This window comes from Heliangelus exortis, chromosome 6, assembly GCF_036169615.1.
Source record: "Heliangelus exortis chromosome 6, bHelExo1.hap1, whole genome shotgun sequence".
Classification (NCBI taxonomy): domain Eukaryota; kingdom Metazoa; phylum Chordata; class Aves; order Apodiformes; family Trochilidae; genus Heliangelus; species Heliangelus exortis.
In genome coordinates, this window is record NC_092427.1 from 31,117,044 (window position 1) to 31,136,656 (window position 19,613).

General features: G+C 38.3%; 2 protein-coding genes across 2 annotated transcripts in view; one reads left to right on the plus strand and one right to left on the minus strand.

Moving 5' to 3' along the window:
* The window catches only part of LY75 (lymphocyte antigen 75), a 46,656-nt gene extending 37,370 nt beyond the window's left edge, over positions 1-9,286 (plus strand). The window contains exons 28-35 of the mRNA XM_071747558.1: positions 558-680; positions 1,165-1,359; positions 1,734-1,954; positions 2,684-2,858; positions 3,380-3,547; positions 4,705-4,827; positions 5,278-5,445; positions 6,430-9,286. Of these exons, the coding sequence (XP_071603659.1) occupies positions 558-680; positions 1,165-1,359; positions 1,734-1,954; positions 2,684-2,858; positions 3,380-3,547; positions 4,705-4,827; positions 5,278-5,445; positions 6,430-6,614 (1,358 nt within the window). The 3' untranslated portion in view covers positions 6,615-9,286. The remainder of the gene's footprint in view (positions 1-557; positions 681-1,164; positions 1,360-1,733; positions 1,955-2,683; positions 2,859-3,379; positions 3,548-4,704; positions 4,828-5,277; positions 5,446-6,429) is intronic.
* Positions 9,287-14,898: 5,612 nt separating this feature from the next.
* The window catches only part of LOC139797756 (unconventional myosin-X-like), a 93,245-nt gene continuing 88,530 nt past the window's right edge, over positions 14,899-19,613 (minus strand). The window contains exons 39-41 of the mRNA XM_071747562.1: positions 18,804-19,253; positions 17,814-18,005; positions 14,899-17,203 (exon numbers count right to left, since the gene is read on the minus strand). Of these exons, the coding sequence (XP_071603663.1) occupies positions 17,090-17,203; positions 17,814-18,005; positions 18,804-19,253 (756 nt within the window). The 3' untranslated portion in view covers positions 14,899-17,089. The remainder of the gene's footprint in view (positions 17,204-17,813; positions 18,006-18,803; positions 19,254-19,613) is intronic.

Here is a 19,613-nt window from a genome sequence, read left to right on the forward strand (position 1 = left end):
CTCATTTAGGGGAACAAACTAAATAGATTGAGAATGGTTCAATTCAGAAAAGCATGTGGGCTATTCCTGTCCATCCTGAACAAAGCATAAACTTAGGAACAGCTTTCCTCTTATATAAAATCAGTTTTCATGGCAACTCAGACACTCATCTTTCCAGAAACTGTTTTTATTTTCTGTGAATTGAATGTCTTAATATAGTTTCTCCACTATCATGGAGAAATCATGGAAAGGAAATTCATTCAAGGAAATCATGAAAGATTGCTGACATTTTTATGTTCTATGCAGAGAATTTTTACTACATACAACTTAAAGTGACAATAGGATCCACAAATGTTTCTAAACCTCATGTATTTCAGCCATAAAACCAGAGGAAGCATTGTTGATAATACCTTTGAAAACTTTTTTCACACTGATCATTTAGTTATTATGTTGTAAAGGTCTAGTTTTTACATACTCTTGACCTATCTGTAATAGTTACTACTAATAATAGAAAAAAGTATTTATTTTGTACAGAAACATGAATTTATAAGAAAGTAATTTACAAAAAATTTCAACAGACCCAGAAGCATTTGTTCTGAATGTTAGAGATGAAGAGGAGAACAACTTTGTAACTGAGCAGCTTCGTTCATTCAGTGGTCTGGCTATGTGGGTCTGGCTGGGTGTGATTTACGATGACAATGGTAAGACTTAAAGTGTTCTTTCTTAATAAATGGACTGGAGACAAGTTTTGCACCATTAAGTGTATGTTTCTTACATGTTTCAGTGTACAGTAAAGGTCAAACTGATAGCAAAGATATAATATGCTTTATATTTGTATTTATCTTAGAGGAAAATTACTGGATATGTTTTCTCTTTGCATGGCAATTAGACTCAGTATGTTCTGTTTAATCTAGATTTGATTTCACTGGAAAGCAGGACTCAAAAGGGCCTGGATGAGTAATGCCAACATATTTAACATTGTATATGGGACTGATTTACAGTAAATTTAGAGTTTCACTGCATTTTTTTTTTTTAAGTGAATATCTGCTTATGTCATTAATATAGTTAGAGTTAGATGGTAGTCATTAATATACTTAGAGTTAGATGGTATATTGGGGTGTGTGTGTGTGTATATATATGTGTGTGTGTGTCAGTGTTTTAATAAGTATATAATGTTTTCCACAGATAAAGTTCTCAAGTGGTATGATGAAACTCATCTGACTTACAATAACTGGAGGCTGGGAAGACCTAACATAAAGAAGAACAGTTTTTTTGCTGGTGTAAATCTTGATGGGTTTTGGGATATTTATAATTATTCTCAAAGCTGGCACGGTCATCACTATAATGTGTACAGTATTCTCGCCTGTAAAATTGAAAGGGGTAAGCTGTATGGATGTGTGTCTGGTGTTGGATGAGAGTCATTAGTTAAGCCCTGATTCTGCAGTACCTACTGTATTAGGCTTTGGGTTTGTTCCCAGTGAAACCCATGGCACAGCTGTCATGGGCTTCTGGGGCTATGTGATCAGTCTGGGCATCACAGCTGTAAAATTCTCATCAGGAGGAATGTGTTTTCTGTACTCCATCAACTGCTCACAGTGTTTAAAGTAGCAAAAGATAAGTTGATATAAGGGGCTTGTACTGAACACTAATGCTTGGATTACATTCACTATAGATGTACTTTAATGCTTTCACTATTTTCCCAGTAACCTGAATGAAGTGCACAGAACTTGTTGTTCTTTTATTCTTTGAAATAGGACCTCAGCAGCACAAGCCTCCATTGCCTGAGTCTATTCCACATGGAAACAGAACATACAGGATCCTCCAGAAGAAGTTGACATGGTATGAGGCATTGAGAGAATGCAAGCAAAACAGGAGTGATTTAGCAAGTGTGCACAGTGAATCACAACAGATATTCCTAGAAGATATTGTCAAGCAGGACGGCTACCCTCTGTGGCTTGGGTTGTCGATTCATGATGTAAGTGCATACTGCTGGTAACCTCAGTAACAGCTTAGAAATTATTTTCTGAACAGGATATGAAATATTTTCTTCCAGTTTCTTGGAATTTCTATTCCATGTATTAAATTACCTACTTTTTAATCCCTTGTAATAGAGCATCATAGAGTAATAGCATATTAAATTTTAGTGAATGTAGCCACATTCCTTAGCCATTTCTATCCACAATATTGCTACCTCTGCCCATCCTTTGGTCTGGGTGGGTCCTTCCCCTTCTCACAACTCCACCTGTCATTGTCAGGAGTTTCCAGCAGTGTATCTGAAGGAGCAGCAGACACAGCAAACTTTTCTTGAGCTGCCCAGCTTTACTCAGTGAGGCCATCTCAACAGCTTAGCAGTTTTCAACATACCTAATAATATCTATAGCAAGAAGGACAGAATTCTTAAATGAAACAGCAGGATGAAATGAAGTAAAATGTTTCCTGTAGAATAAAACAAAGCACACTGCAGTGTTAAACTTACAAACATGACACTTTCTCTGTTCCCACAAATAATGTTAAGAATTGATTTGAAAATGCAAACTATGTTGTACATCTATTTAGTATGGATTTAGAAAATGAGGTCACTTGCACTTTATTTTATTACTCTGCAGGGGATAAGTATTACTACATGACTTACTAATGATTAACATGATTTAAACCACAGCCATATGCTGTGGTTTAAAAGTTGTGGGATTCTTTCTTTCATTAGGGAAGTAAAGCTAATTTTGAATGGTCAGATGGAAGTGACTTTGACTACTATCCTTGGGAATTAGAAAACTCAAATACTACTGAGAACTGTGTTCTCTTGGATACTAAAGGATCTTGGAATCGTACAAAATGTACAAATGTTGCTGAAGGTGCCATTTGCTATAGTCTTCCAAACAGTAAGTGCTATTTTTAATGTTTTGTGTAGTTGTTTTATGTCTTGTCATATCTTTACGTGTTATATTTAGAACTGGAAATGAAGGCTGAAATACTACACATAATTGCATCTTTAACAAGAGTTGTCTACCAGGAAAAATAAAACAGTTTTTAATACTTAAGGGAGGTTAATTATCTCCAATACAGGGATGAAAATCTGAAACAATTGTAGTCATTTTCGATCACCTGTGATACAAATATCAAACTGTACGGTTCTTTTCTGAATCAAAATCCTTAACAAACACATGCACCAAAATTCAAACCCCCTTAAAAGACAAGAAAAATGGTTTCCAAGTCTTTGGGACTTGTCCTGTGCTCATTCTCAAATAAATAAATCTACAGAACATAAGGAAGGAATGTAAACTAATAGTGTCATGGTAGCTGGGAGAAGTAGTCCTTTTTAATACTCACTGTCCTATTATTACAGAAAGACTATGCATAAAGTCCTGTGGCAGAAATAACATTCTTTTCTTTGTCTTTGCAGAAAGGCAATTACAGCCAAAGCAAGTGAGCAGAGCCCCAGTGTGCCCGCAGCTTGGTGGTACCCTAGAATGGATACAGTATAAGGATCATTGTTATGCATTTGACATGGCATTCTACAATTATTCAGTATATAATGTAGAAGATGCTAAGAAAGTCTGCCAGAAACTGAGTATGTTTATATGCTTTATTGCATTACAACTTATAATTAGTCCACTATTCAAAAAGAAATAAAACCTAACAACCAAAAAACCTACATTAAGCTTTTCAGCTTTTATGCTGCTTTAGTTTAGGAAAAGTAATAGCAAGATTTATATTTGAACATCTGATAAAGGTTCTTGATAAAACACTGCAATGTGCTAGCAGGTTGTTTGGAGAACAGATACCTGCAAGTAAAATGCAAATAGCCATAGACAGAGGACTCAGAAATTTGAGGCTTACAGTTTGAAGGAAACAATTTTATTTGCATACGATTAACATTATAATAAAGTTAGTGCTATTAGCAGTGCTTTCTTATTGTATTTTTTCATTAGCTGTCTGCTTGTAGGAAACTTGCTAACCTATCAAACAATTGAAATAATGTGTTTTATAGGTATTATTATAGCATATTTCACTAAAACTTCATGATAAATTTTAAAGACTTTCCCTTTCTTCTTTCATATGTGCAGAGTTGTGCTATGGAAGACGATGTTAAGAAGTCTTGTGTACAGAATGTTTCATTACCTTCTTACCTTAGAATTTTTTGATTGAATTACATTATGAGGTGAAATTGAACTTGCTATGTAAAGTGAAAAAGAAAAGGTCATCCTCCTCCTGGATGCAATCTTCTGTTAAGTCCCACCTGGCCGGTAGTTGAAAGAAAAGTGATCTTTTTCTAAATTTTCTGGCTTTCATTTGCATATACTTGTAAACAACTGGTATACTCTGAGTCTGTCTCCAGTATACTGTTTTCTTCCTTTTGCTCCTTAACTGCTATAATATGGTATATAAATCCTGAGGCCCAATGAGGGATTTATTTAGAAATCAACTTGACTAATAAGAATGATGAGCTTTTGTTCAACTGTATTTTTGAAAAGGGTTTATTACATGGACAAGGCTAGTGAGTCTGAATATGGCATATCTTTTGATATCTTTCATATATAGTTAACAGCTCCAGTAAGTTCACTCCCATTTATTTTGTATGACCTGCTTGAATAAGCAATCATCTTGTGTATCATGCTGTATATTAAGGGGTAGGTATGTCTTTATTATGCAGGTTACTTCAAGGAAAGTTCATAAGCACAATGGAAAATCTCTGAAGTTGTCTGACCAATGTCCTCTCGTCCTTAGATCCATCAGCAACCCTTCTGACCATAGTGGATGCTGAAGAAAATGCATTTGTGAGCATGCACATAAAGGAAAATGATCTCATCACCAAGAACGTATGGCTGGGCCTGGCTCAGAGCTCTAAGGGTAAGAAGTGGCAACCATGTATATGAACCTGTGTTTTGTGTGGTAAATAAAAATGCATAGATCCTTAAATAAGAATATAGTTTTGTAGTGTTGATAGCCCACAGTATCTTCTGCCTGAGGATGTAATCCCTCATTTAGCATCATAAAGCCCTTTGGACTTCATTGTAGTTTAAGCTGCTTCCTGTTGCACAGTTAAAGAGAATCAGAAGTTACTGAAATTCATTTTCCCCAACACTGTCATTGATTCCTAATGGCTGAGCAGTAAATGCATCAAGTGCTAAAGATCTGGAGGTGTTATATGCTCATACTCACTACTTTTATGCAATTATATGTGGGATAGTCAGCCCTGTTCCTTTTACCAGTGTGAAGAAAATAATAGATTGTGAATGATATCATGTAGCATTGCAGCATGTTTTGGTGATCTAAGCTAAGCATTTTTTTTCCCAACAGATCAGTCCCTGAAGTGGCTTGATGGCTCATCAGTTAATTATGCCAACTGGGACAATAAAACTGCAGAAGTCAATGAAAAATGCAGTGTTATCCTGTCCACAACTGGCACATGGTCAAAAGTTGACTGCAGTCATAGTCAAAGCAGAGTGGTTTGTAAAGCTCCTACAGGTATGGAATCATTGATTCTTAATGTTGAAGTGACTATATTAAGGATATTTTTTTTTTTTTTTTTTTTTTTTTTTTTTTGTGAGGAAAGTCTGTGTTGAAATAATTAAAGAATTAAAGTGCAATTCAGGAAAGAACCTATCAGATACCTCTGCCTAAGCAAGAGTCTTCTGCTTCTGTTCTGTCATAAAATTGCATTCAGGTACAAATTCTCTAGGGAGCTGCTTCTCCTGACTCCTGCTATTCTTTTAAAGGGTAAGGGACAGAAATTAAATTTCCACTTAAAAGCACAGAGTAGGTGCTATCAATTCTCACCACACTCGCATCTGAGGTGAGTGTGTGCAGATGGGAACAGAAAAGCTTCTGTTTGTGAGAGACACCACGTGAGCAGCTACTGTCTGCACTTTCAGTCTTGAGGAGGCTTCTGAAAATGGTACCCCATGGCTCAAGAAACATTTGGGCCTCATGTTACTTCCTCACACTCTGTGTAAGAAAGCAGTTACCTAAGCATTAAGCAAGCAAATGTTATCTTCCTGATTTTGTACAGATTTCCACTGAAGTGGAAATGCAGGAATTCATTTAACTTTTTGCTGCTAAGGAATACCTCAGCAAGATCTTTTCAGTACAAGGGAAGAATAATTCCCTTTTACTATAAGAGATACCAGGAAATCCTTGGATTTCTGAAGTATACAAACCTGTAAACGAGTGCAGCATTTATTAATAGGTTTTTTGACCTGTGGAATTCCCTTCCATCTTAAAGATTATTTGGAAATTAATAAGAGAATTATCAAAATACTAGTAGATGCTGACTCATATGGGAACCAAACTTCCCACTAAATGAAGACTATTAATACAATGAAGTAATTTTCCTCAACTTCAACTAAATGCATGCAGTATTAGTGTATAGCTACCATACCATCAACCCCATCATGAAAAAATAGCCCTACCAAAACTCTTACAGAATAACTTTGCTTTGTTCTGTTACAGGTTCTAATCATACTGGGGTGGCTGTAGCATTTGCCCTGTTAATTATCCTGGTCTTTGTTGTTGGATTAGTATGGTACCTCTATAAAAAGAAGCGTCTTCACTGGAGTGCCTTCTCCTCAGTACACTATCAAAGAGGAATGAATGATGAGGATACTGATGAAATGTTCACAAAGGATAACTATTGAGAAACTGTTCCTTCTGACCAACTTAGCATGAACTTCACCATGTGAAGCCATAAAGAATTAACTACTTGATGTTTTATTAGCTATTTTTGGAAAAGTAACAAACAGGTTATTAATGGGGGCTAAATTTTCTTCTCTTATACAAGTGCAATTTTTAATCAAGTCCATGGTAATTATTTACATTTGTCAACAGCCATTTAAGGTGCAAGATTTCTAGAGTTCTGTGATATTTTTAAATTTACAGTATTTTCTCTCTTTACTGGAAAGAATTTTAAATGGAATTATTAATTCCAACAGTACATCATGCAATGTCACCTTAACAAATGCACTTACAACTGGTGGATGAATTCCATAACTTTGTAAAATTATCCATTAATAACTTCATGCCAAATGATGTAACATTTTGATATGCTGTAAGGGTTTTACTGCTAGCATTGGGTTACCCTGTACACAAAGCTGATCAATAGGAGACAAGGTGTTTTCATATAGAAACTTTAAGAAGCAGTTTTTAATATAAGCAATTTTAAGAAGCAATTTTAATATAGCAGGGGAGAAAGGAGTTACCAGACAACTTAGAATTAATTCCCACCCAACTAGAATTTATATTTTCTTGTTGTAGTGGAAAAAGATCATACTACGATTAATTTTTTTTAATTATTTTTTTTTTATTCCCTCAAAGACACACAAAAAAATCATGTTGTAGTAGTGAGAGAGGAATGTTCCTTGGAATGTAGAATGTGCATTTTTAATAAGGAGTTATGGGAAATATCCTGTACTAAAAACATGCCCTTCAGGAGTAATTTAAACAAATACAGACTATTTGAAGCCTGAGACTTTGGCAGTCTGACAGATTGCTACTCTTGTTCCCTGAAGGTTGTAGTGGGGCTAACAAAAATACCCATTAAGGGCTAACTGCTAACAGAAGTGGAACTCAAGATATAACAGAAGTAAAAGCCTGAATGTTACATATTATGTTGTGACATAATTGTTAAGTAAGTGGTTCAATTTCTTTTCACAGCTCCTTTCACAAAGTTTTGAAAGCACAAATAGCAGGAATGTTTACAACAAAATCTGGACTCCAGCATTGATTAAATAGGATTTCAAAACCTGCATTTAGAGTAGTATTTAGAGAAAGACAGGCTATATTCTGTTTTATGTCTTCAGAGTAACTCTGGAGTTAGCCCTGAGTGATTTTTTTGTAGATCAAAACACAGAAAAGATCTACTCCATTTTTATAATCTGTTGCACTAAGACACCAAAGGACAGGAGTGTTGTGGTGACAGTGTTCCTAGTTCTGTAAGAAGATCCTCCTGACATTTACTTCCCCTAATACTCTTTTTGATATACTAGGGTTCAATGCCTAGCTTCATTAGGTGAAATATGTCATCTGTCCAAGAAACAAGATGAGGATATATATCTAAAGAAAGAGAAATAATGTATGGCAAATAAACTTGTGTACATAAATGGTAAAAATACTTGAGTATTTTACATAAAACTTAAACTTGATTTTTGTATGTGTCACTGTGGCCTTTTCTATGCACTCCAAAGAAAGTTAGAAAGGGAAAAAGGGAACACAGAATGTTATCTATTAATTACTCTTATAATTTGATTGTTTTGAAAAAGTCTTTAGACTTTTTTAATGCACAAAGAACAGGCACATTTGCCTATATGAAGGAGGACATGTAAAAGACTAAATCCATTTCCCGTGTGACAGTGTATGATATATGATAAACAGGAATACACTTGGTCTGATGTGCTGAGAAAAGTACTACTGATTTATCTGAAGCAACTGTGCGAGGTTATGATGTCCAACTGTCTTTTCCCCCCCTGCAATTTTCTTATATTGACAGCACTTTTCTTTGTTCCTGTTTGCACTATTTTGATAAGCAAGTGTTTATAATCTGTACCGAGAAATAGAAAACTTCTTGTAGGTACTGCTTTAGAGCCTGTTAAAACAGCAGCCTGAAGGGACACAGTAAAGGAACCCTGGTGTTAATTTGCTGATCAAAGAAGTAAGCACTTTCATTGTTAATTTGGTACTTTGGGCACAATTGTTAAGATTTTATTTCTTGAGCTGACTTGTAGAAAAAGTAGTTATGATGCTAGTTACTGTGTAATAAAATTAACTGTCACTCACCTTAAACTTACAGTGATGTGAGAAGTATTTGAAACGTAACAAAGCCTGGTTCCTGTCATCTTCTGGTTTAATTTATATGCCTAAGAGCTTTATAAAATGACTTCTAACTTAATAGACTAAAAAAAAAAAAAGTTGTTTATTGTCCTTTTCCAACAACAGCAATAAGTGGGCAAAATTATTTAAAAATTCTCATATTTTGAGATTTTCTAGTTTTATAGATGTTTATACTTTGAGTGGTTTTAGATGTGACTGAAATTGAAAGTGGACACTAGTAGGAAGATCTTAATCATCCAACACACATGAACATATACCTTTATTTAAAAAAGTTATATTATATTCTTATGAGTGATGTAAATAATTTTAAGGCCCCATTTCTCATGTTTGTTTAATCATACCCAAGTTGTCCAATCACTGGTAGTTCTTATTAGAGTAAGCACAACTGCCTTAGTGCAGGTGAGTAACCCTCTTGATATGAATACTTAGAAATTTTATATAGCAGTATTGTTACTGAAAGAATAAAGTTAAACAAAACACTAAACTGCTTACACTGTTTTTATTTCTGTGGAAGCAGTCGGAGCTCAGGTACAGCTCAATCACTGAGTAAAAAAGCATATAGCTCAGGGGCTTTGCTCACAGTTAAAGCAGGTAAGTGCTACCATGATAAGAAAACATCAGGTAATCAAAATCTTTGATTTATCTTTTAAAAGCACTAGTAAATACCTTTTTGCAGTTGAAAACATACTTTATTTTCAAACCTGTTTATGCCCAGCTTTTATCAACCTGTTTCTGGGTTTGCACAGAAAGGGAACATTGCTCTGTGTCTTTTGTTGGGTTTGGTGTATTTTGTGTGTGTGTTTGGTTTTGGTTTTTGTAATTCAGGGTGTAGTTCATTAGCACTTTGTGGTCCATCTTAGCTCCAAAGCAGTTTAAGGGCTACCAATATATCTCCTCATAAAATAGAGGCAAATTTAAATTACTTTCTGTCACGTAACATTTGTAACTAAAGCCTATGTATCATTGGAGTTCCAGACCTTCAAAATCTGGTCAAAGGGCAATATTATGTTTAGCTGCAGTTATGATGAGGTCATCTGCTTCAAAAATATAAATCTAAAACCTGATGAGCAGGGAAATAGAAGTATAGAAATGAAGTGCTTTTCACAGGTCCCAGAGCAATGAAGGTAGAAAGACATTCTAAAACTCCCTCTCAGAGCAGACTGCCTGGTGGACTCTAGACAAAACTGTCCAGCTTCATGAAAATACACAAAGGCTTTTGCACACTTACAGCTTGACCTGTAACTCTGTCTCATGGTCCTCCCTTCTGTTTGGCAGAGTTCTCTCCTATGGGAATGAACTCCTCCCACAGGGAGTGGAGCAGAAGGGGTTTGGTTCCTCTTCCTGAATTTCACCCAGGCTCTGAAGACTGCATCAAGGAATGGTTAATCCACATGCACTACAAGGCCAGCCAATGTTTTTATTTTAACACTGTTTCTGTATCAATAACTTCACATAGAAATCAACCACAAGTGCTTATGCATGGATGCTGTTTAGGCCCAATGCATTTGGTGTTTTTCTTACCATTTTTCCCCCTCTTTCTTTAAACCAAAGACACCACCTGCTCATTGTTCTGAACATATGTTATACTTCTAAAGATTTTTGAAAGGAGGAAGTAAATTGCATTGGCCTGCCTATTTTTTTTTTTTTTTTTTTTTTTTTTTTTTTTTTTTTTTTTTGGTGCATGTGTGTGGCTGCAAATAAGCAAAGACCAAAGCTTACATAATTTTTGTTGCTAAAAGTCAGAATTACAGTTTACAAACAAATGCATAAACCTTTATGCATCTGCTGTTGCTTCATGTTTGGAGCACAGTGGGATACGTAGGATATGTAACACCCATGTTAGTAAAACTTAGTCAAATTGATTCTGTCATCAAGAAGTACCTTAGGTTCTTACTGACCAAATTAAAGACTTTGCACAGTTTTAATACAACAGCTATAAACAATATTAAAGAACTAAGCTTTGGTAAAAAAGAGATTAGCTACTGGAGAGAAAAAAATCAATCATCTCTCTAATGGAACTTTTCCATTTAGTTCTGAGGAGTTTTAAGATGAGAGTTAACAAAGCACTAGAAAAAGTAGTTAAGTAATTTCTGTTGATAGCAAATTAGTGTGCAAATGGTGCATAGCATAAATGCCATTTTAAAACACTGCTCTCTTGGTTCTGTTCCTTTTTGTTCCTATTTTCACATTTTCCTCAGCACTCTATTGTAATATCTGCCAGTTAACTAAGATTTTTAACAGACTCCGGGAGTAGGGAAGGATACCAGATGAATTTTTTTATTGTGATTACACAGTAATGCAACACAGACACAAGTCCTTCTGGATTTCAATTTGCCAATGCAAAAAGGACTAATTATAAACAAAACAACTGTTGCTTGTTGTTCTGTTTATTTCTTTGCCCCTCCAATGTGGCTTTTAAGGAAGTGGAATTTCAGTGATACAAAATAATTATTGCAATATACTCATATGCTTATGCTGGACATTTGTTATGTGCACATTTTTCTTAGAAGAAATGAGAACAAAGATATTTTTCTGCATGCTGTATCTCAGGACGCTCATGGATAGTACACATTCTACTCCTGCTTGCTTCTATAACTTCTGTATTCAAATGTAATGTTTCACAGTTACTCTTTAACAGATGATATAGAATCGATACTTACACAAAAACGTGGTTATACACTGTGAAAATTAGTAGAATTTGGATGCATATTCAAATTAAGCGTATCGAGTAGTTAATTGAGAAAACTTCATAGATGTGCATGATTGAATGTTATTCCCATTATCAACCAAACTGCTTTCTCTTTCAATGCAATGCCTTTATTTTCATAAAACAGATCTGAGTAGTTAGAGAGCATCTTGTGTCAAGTGAGGGAGTGAATTGCACATGCCTTGTGCAGGGCACATTTACCCAGGGCTTGTATCACAAACTACTCTGAGGAAAAGGGCTGGGTTCTTTCAATTTCCATCTTGTCTCCTGTGGCTGTCCTGTTGGAGACTTGTTCTGTGTCATCCTAGCTTTGTAGCATTTACAAGTAAGCCACCAAAAGATGAACTCACCACCACAAAGATGAGAGCCAACCAGGCAGCCTTGAACCAGTGCAAAGTGCCAGGAAAGATGAGCAGAGAGCACCACGTCCTAAAGAGCAGCAGCCAGCTGAGCAAAGCCATGAGCCTGGGAGGTGTGGGATAAGCACTGCCTACAGCCCCACCACACCAGCACAGGATGCTGAGAAAGGACCAGGACAGCCAATGTGGGCAGCCAGAACATTCCTTAACACAGGGACACCACAGCCCTGCCACAGGTGGGTCTCTTCCCCTCCTCCATGGGCAGTAATCTGACAGCAGACAGGTAGAGAGCAGCACTCTTATGCCCAAGCACTCATAGCATAACAAGGAGTTTGCTTTGGGCAAACCTCTTCTAGCCTCAGGGACTCCCTCTAAGCCTCTCCTGCTCCTGTGACCAGGGCTTCTCTTCCCATAGAGACTTGGCACCTTTATCCACCACACCAGTCTCACCTCTCAGAACCAGCTCTTCTTCTGAGTCCTTAGTCACAGGCCTTCCTCCTTTGCTCACAGAGGATGACCAGCCAGAAGACATGACTGTCCCAGAAGAGGCAGAAGGAGGTTCCTGGTTTAAATACTGCTCTGCCCATAGGCACACCCTGACAAGGCACAACCAGGCACAGCTGAGTTTCTTCTCACTTACTCAGCTTGGAGCTGCAGCAGGATAAAATGGCAAGACAGGCAAGTCATTCCTATGGTGCATCTGCTCTATTATTCACCTTGCAAAAATTGTTCCCAATTCTTAACCCACTATAGAAACCGCTGGGTTTATACTGAGGGGCTGTCACTTTGTGAGTAGGAGTTGCAGAGGATTTACCAGTGCTTGGTTTTACAGATAGGACATGTTTGGGTTAGTAATCCTGAGCCACTGCAGCATTTTGATGAAAGCCTGAGGCACCACCATACCTGATGGGGCAGCACCTGGGGGCTGCAGGAGGCCACAGATGTGTCCCTGGGTGCAGCATTTGGAGGAGGTGGAGCTGGGGTTCCTACCAGGCAGCTGTGCTGGTAGGAGGGGGGGGTTGAGTCAGTGATCACCCAAAATAATGCATTTGCTCTTGGTGGTGTCCCACCCTAAACACTAGTTCAGAGTGCAGGTACACTATGAGATGGAGCCCTCCCCGAGGAGTTTGAAAAGGCTGTCCAGCATCCAGACCTGCCTGAAGAGCAGTGCTTAACAGGTGGGTAGAGATAAGTGGATTTTACTGACAATGGAGTTCTTGCCAATCAACCCTGTGTTGGCAGTGGCATGGGGCCATCGTGTAGATCCAACTGTAGCATAAGGAATTGCTGGTATAAAATGTGGACAATAGTTTAACAATTGGCAATCCGCAGATTTAGGAGCTTACATTTTACAGTGGGGGCTGGAATTAATGTGTGAGAAATTTGCTTAAATGCCCAAGGGGAGAATGTTGCTTTGAAGTCAATGCACAGTGTAATGATACAACGTACAGCCTACATAGGGAAAGGCTCTGTGTTTTGGAAGAAGGTGTAAATAAACAGTTAAAGTTCACAGGCAAACTGGTTTAATACTTAGCCAGATGGGGTTGTGCTGGAGCACGAGCTGTGATTTTGTGTATAACCCATTTTATGCTTACAGTATAGGTATTGTTCATAAATTGTAACCCATTCCAAAGCCTATCTCTAACATTCATTGGCATGAAACTGTTTCATATAAAATAAACATTAGTATATACAAATGTGAATTAACTGTTAGAGAAATACTGGAGTGGAGGCTGGCACAGGCTGCATATCACACTCATGGGGTGTTAGAATTATAGTAAGAGTGGGAGAACATCATCAGCCATCCATCCCCTTGAGTGGTTGTTCACTGCAACTAGAAGCATAAATGAATGTGTGCATATTGTCATAGTCGTGCTGTGTGGTGCCATGATAGTGATGTACTTGATGAAGTAAGTAGGAGTCTGAAAGTCACCAGCTGCAAAAAAGGGAGACTGGATAGATAGCACCTGCTTGAGTCTGTGGTCACTGGGGTTGGCCTCCATGTTTGCTGCCAAGAAAAAAATTCAGCTTTGGTTAGCCACAGCCCAGCAGGCAGTGTAGGGGGGAGACACACCATGGCAGCACCTGATGTGACTGTTACTGTAAGAGGACTACTGGGGAGAGATATGCAAGCCAAGCAGCCTGTGCTTGGTTTTGACTCCCTACTCCACCCAAACAAGTGGTAGCTGCCCCTATGTGACTTCAGGCTTCCCAAGCAGAAAGGAGGGAGGCATGGCATGTTTTAGGAAGTACACAGGAAGGAATATGACAGGTAAAGAAAGAAAAACCACTGCTGAAGTAAGCAGTGGCAGTTCCAGCCTCAAATAAAAACTATGCAAGGTAATAAGAATGAAGAAACTGAAAATATGGGTACAGTTAGAGATGAAGTTGCACAGACCTAACTCAGGGTCCCAGGGCTCTCAGAGCATCTGACAGCATATTAATGGGGATCATGCATTACTGCTTGGTTTCCATACCAGTCTGTAGACTGAGGGAACTTTAGTCTGTGTTGCTGATAGCCCAGCTGTCCTCTATCCAGATTTACCACTTGGTGAGACATAATCCTAGGTGAACACCATGCCCTGCTTATGTCTTTCTCTCTTTAAGAGAGGTACAGCTGGCAGCTTATTTGGGCTGAGAGTGATTTTTGTGTTATTGCTGAGTTTGGAGGTGCCAGAGAGAAGGGAGTAAGTTGATCAACAGACTGAGACTTGGGAGATGATTAATTTCTTGCTCGGTTTTCACCCGAGTAACCATCTCACAATTGATCACGTGAACTTGCATGGGACGTCTTCTACTGGCCAAAGATGTGACCCAGCCCCAGAGTGGCAGAAGCTGGAAAAAAAAAACTTCCTCATTGTAGTGGCAAATTACTGTCTTTAAGTCACCATAAATGACAAAATTGCTTCTGAGAGGGGTGGCTGTTTTTTCCTCATGCTGTTGCTGCCTACTTTTCACTTACAAGTTCTGAGTATTAGATCTCTAAGCAAACATCTCAACAGGAGCACACAATGTCTGGGAGCAAATACAGCCTGTGCAATCCAATAATTTATTAAACTTTCATATTGTAAAGCCAGTTACAAATTAAAAAAGACAGCAGAAGGAATTCTGTAATAGAAATGAGCAAAATTACAACAAATAGTAATGGGACTTACATTCCCAAGTGGGTTCAAGCTGCCTGCAGCAACCCAAGAGCCAGAACACAGAGCTAGTGCAGAGTTAGGACAGGGATAATCAAGGCTGCTCTGATACATAAAGAGATGCAATCAGTGTACTGACTGATAACAGTGTGTTACTTATCAGGTTGCCTTTGCATTCCTGTTCTCTCTCTCTTGTGACTTGCTCATATTTTTTTTCCTTTGTGACAAAAATGGGATGTTCTAGGAACCTTCCGGAAAGCTATTTAAGGCAAAACTCCAGTTGAACTTTTGATACACAGTAGTGTCTATCCTCTTAGGCTGGTTGTGTGGCAAGTGCAGAGTGCTTGCACATGCTGCAGTGCAGTGGAAATGAGAGAAAAACACAGATTATGCACAGTGTTTTTTCTTGTACTGTCAATCTCAAAACAAGAGTGTTCTGCAAAACAGTACTAGTGACATGGCACAGTTTGATGATGAATCGTAACAGAACCTATTGTATACTGACTCCTAGTTTTCTTCTCTATGAAATTTTTATTTTGTAGCTCACAGGCCTTATCTGCCACTTCTTCAGAAGTGGAGACATCAGATATTACACATGGATCAAGGCCCACGTTACATACAGCTTGTCAGTTTCATTAAGTAAGTGGGTGGGCTTTTGTGTTCTGGGATGGGATCCAAGACGATGCAAAGGTAATAGAAAATGGCTAACCACCAGGTTCCAGGTTACTGCAACCAGTTTATGGTGTGACTGATACTTGATATTGTTGTAAACAATGAGATTAAGTTTCTGAAGTCAAGAGACCGAAGATGACTCATCTTAAAATATTCTGCTTCTTCAAACTGCAAGTATCTATAAAAACCTCCGAGAAGCTATATGAACCTCTAAGTTGTTTTGGCAAAACAGTGTTGCTTTTGAGTTTTGCTGATGACAAAGGACCTAGAGGAGACTGGAAGGGGATTTGGGGATTCAGTGATTGAAGCAGTTCCAATTAGTCTTTGGATAAGGATGAAGAGTTTGGCATCTGCTTACAGTAGTACCGAGCAAGTTACATTTTTGCTTATAACCATTTATCTAGGCACCTATTCACTCAGTAGGAAACTCAGTAGGTTTACTTAAAACTAAAGTTCAGGGATCCCGGTCCTAAAATCCCATATAGAGACAAAAGAAACGCATCAAAGGCAGACTGCTCACTGTATAAACCCCTGACCTCCATCTAAAACTTGGAGTTTGTGAAGAACAGCTCTCTGGAAATGCAGATAATTCAGTCTCACCTCCTGGGCTGTATAGGTGAAAGGCAGTCATTAACTTTTAGGTAACAGGTGCTGCTTGGAATGTACCCAAAATGGCACCTGATGAGCTATTCCAGTGGTGCTAGCCCCAGAGATTTTCTCCTAATTGGAGTACTTAGAATTTTAACTTGAGGTGCTGCTTTTTACAGTCATGTACCTGTGAACTTCTATTGAAAGGTAAAGAATCACCTCAGGTGTTTTTGTTTGTTTAATGCTCTCTTGTAGGGTTTGACCTCCTAGCTGGACCACTTGGCTTCAATTATACAAAGGCATTTACTCTTAAGACCAGATCACATTATTAGTATATCCCGAAGACCACAGAGTTACTTGCAAAATAAATAAGAAACAAATACTCCTTTAGCAGACCATGCTGTGATCCCATGATCCCAGGTGTCTGCATGTTGAAACTGACAAGAAAGCTTAGGTTTGCCTCCTGTAGTGCAGAAGTTATTCTTGTGAATTTTTCTGCCACTATGACAGGTAATGGTAAAAGCAGAAGAGAGGACAGGCAGAAGAAGGACGGTGCTTCCAACATTGCTTCTTCAGAGCACTTTGTTCATCAAACAAGGAAGGGGAAATCAAGTTTTGGGCCATTAATATTTAACACCAATTGTTGCAGTTTAGTGTCTTTGGGCAGAGGTGCAAATCCTATGGTACTGCAGATGTCACCGCAGTTTTTAAATACAGTAGTGAGCCAATTCTTAAAAAAACATCTTTGCTACACTTGTGCTGGCAAGTTGCAAACACCAATTGTTAAACAACTGCCTCTCTCTCATGGCAGTTCACTCGTATCACCTAGTCCAGATGCTAGCATGACTGTCCACACTGGTGGCTGATTTGACACTGCAGCGTTTCTTCACAATCATGTTGATGTATGCTTTCATGATTTTTATTATCTCGCCCACCTAGAGAGAGAACACAGTAACAGGATAAGCACGTTAAAAAACTAATTTCATTGAGGCATACCAAACACTTTGCAGGAGAAGATTCCCCTTGTCCAAAGTCATGGCACCATAAATTTTGCATGTAATACAGAATATGAATGTGACAGAAAGGAAAGAAATGCTTGACAAGTTTGTGCTCTGTTGTAGAGAGACTTAAAGACTTGTATCTCAAAGGTAATCAGCTTTAATCTTTAACGATACTAAACTTTTTTCTTTCTTTTTATTTTTTTTTTAGGTTTATTAACTCCCCATTCATATACTGGAAGGGAATGAAAAAAACACTCATGAGAACACAAAATTTCAAAATTTTAAACTCCCAGTGTTCCAGTGCATTGATAGACTATCCAAGCTCCTTCACTTTCTAACCAGCATCTTTTTTTTTTCTTGTTTATCCCTGTATTCAATAAGTGATACCATGGCACTTTAGGCTTAAGCTCCCTTAATCTTTTTCCTTGGCTGCCCAATCCATTCAAACGTTCTCATGTATAGGCTTGTCTAGTCCATGGAAATCAGAGCTTTACTGAAATGCTAGTAAAGCTACACATAAAACAAGTCTTGTGCTTTCATGTACCTGGGATGTTTCAAAGAACATTTCTCTCTCATCCACTGTAATTTTGAAGGTGTTAGGCTGTGGTGCTCCGAAGAAAACAATGTGTTCATACTGGAAAGTTTCTAATGGTTTAGGATCCCCTCTTTTGTAGACAGACACATTCTCTGTGCTGACTCCAAGCCAAAGATCATTTGGAAATCCACCCTCCTTGCACTGGAGAAAGAGAAACATAAGTTTTGCATAAATGCAGTGGAGGATCAAGCGACTTTTGATTCAAAGATGTAAAGTCCTCTGTTTTGGATCCCATAGGATATTTCAATTCTTCACTCCAATAGAAAAAAATAGAATATGTGAAGAAGGAATTTCATAGGCACTCCTGCTGCAAAAATTTAGAATTGACAGTGCTGTGAGTCAAACACTAATTAGGTAAAAAAAGAATTGTAATACCTAACAGCTCATCAGATTTTAAAGTAATTTAGGACATCAATATTCTACTTATTATTTTACAGATAATATAGTGAGGGCAAGCAACCTCCCATGGTAATATACCCAGGCAGCAACAGAACTGATACAACTGGAACTGTGGATTCCTACTCCAGCAGGAGAAGCAGAGCCCAGTCGGAGCAGTTTCTGTTACACTGCTGCAGAACAGGGTTGCTCATTTTGCTAGTATGGACAACAGTAGGCTAATTTTACTTTTGCTTTTACTAGCCACCACCAGAAAAAAAAAAATTAAAAAAAATCACAATTTCTACTGCTCTTTAATGGAGTGGGAATCCATTGTCTCTCTCCATATACCGGGACATACCAACTTGCATGTTCTGGGCTCTCTGTATCACACCTTCTTCTGTGTGTAGCACTGCAAGCTTATCCTAAACTTAGTAAGGCAAAATGCAATGAGCTCCTGAAATTCCCTTCTGTTGCTGAGCAATGCAATACACATGGCTATATCTGTCCTCCAGACTGATGCCTCTCCTTGGAAGTAGTTATGTGAGTTTATAAACTGCTCACCTCAACATCAAAGAGCGTTGACCCATAACCTGGCCACTCCTTTACAATGGTCATGTATTTCACCATGGCTTGATGCTGAGAGAGTCCCTGCAGCTTGGTCCATTTCTGTGCTATGCTTGCCCGAGCAGCTGAAAGCTCTTCCTTTACCCACATCTCCATCATCTGCTCCTCTTCTACCTTCTGCTTCTTTACAGAGCCTGTCTTGAAGCTACGTTTCAATGTCCCTTCAAGGAAGCTGGTCCGTCTCCTCTCTAGAGTGTGACTGCTAGTGCCACTGCTCTTTGTTGAGTGCAGTATTTTGGATTTTAGTCTGTTAACTGGGTAGATTCCATCCAGGGTCCAACTTATTTTAGAATAATCTCCATGTAGGTACTGAAGCCGTAAAGCAGCGAGGCGCTGCAGAGTGTCCTCTGGTGCAGGAAAATGGCCATCTATGAGGCTTTCATGAGCCTACAAACAAACAAAATTTCCCCAAACTCATTAGAAAGCAGAAGCATACTTTATTTATAGCTGGGTCCACATACAGATTCCTATGGCATCTGCCAACCCCAGCCGGAAGGATGTAATTTAGGAGGTCAGAGTAGACATATATTATAATAAAGAAGTCAAAGTCAGCAACTGGTCAATGTGGAGGAAACCTCTTTCTGCAAGCATGCACAGGACAGGGATCTCTGAGGGGCTCCTATCCTGTAGAGAAATGAGGACTTTTTTAGTCTGGAACAGATGGGAAAGACTGCAATTGAGGCAGTTTGTTTTGTGCTCTACCAATTACAGTTCCTCTGTGGAGATTAAATATTCAACAACAGCGAG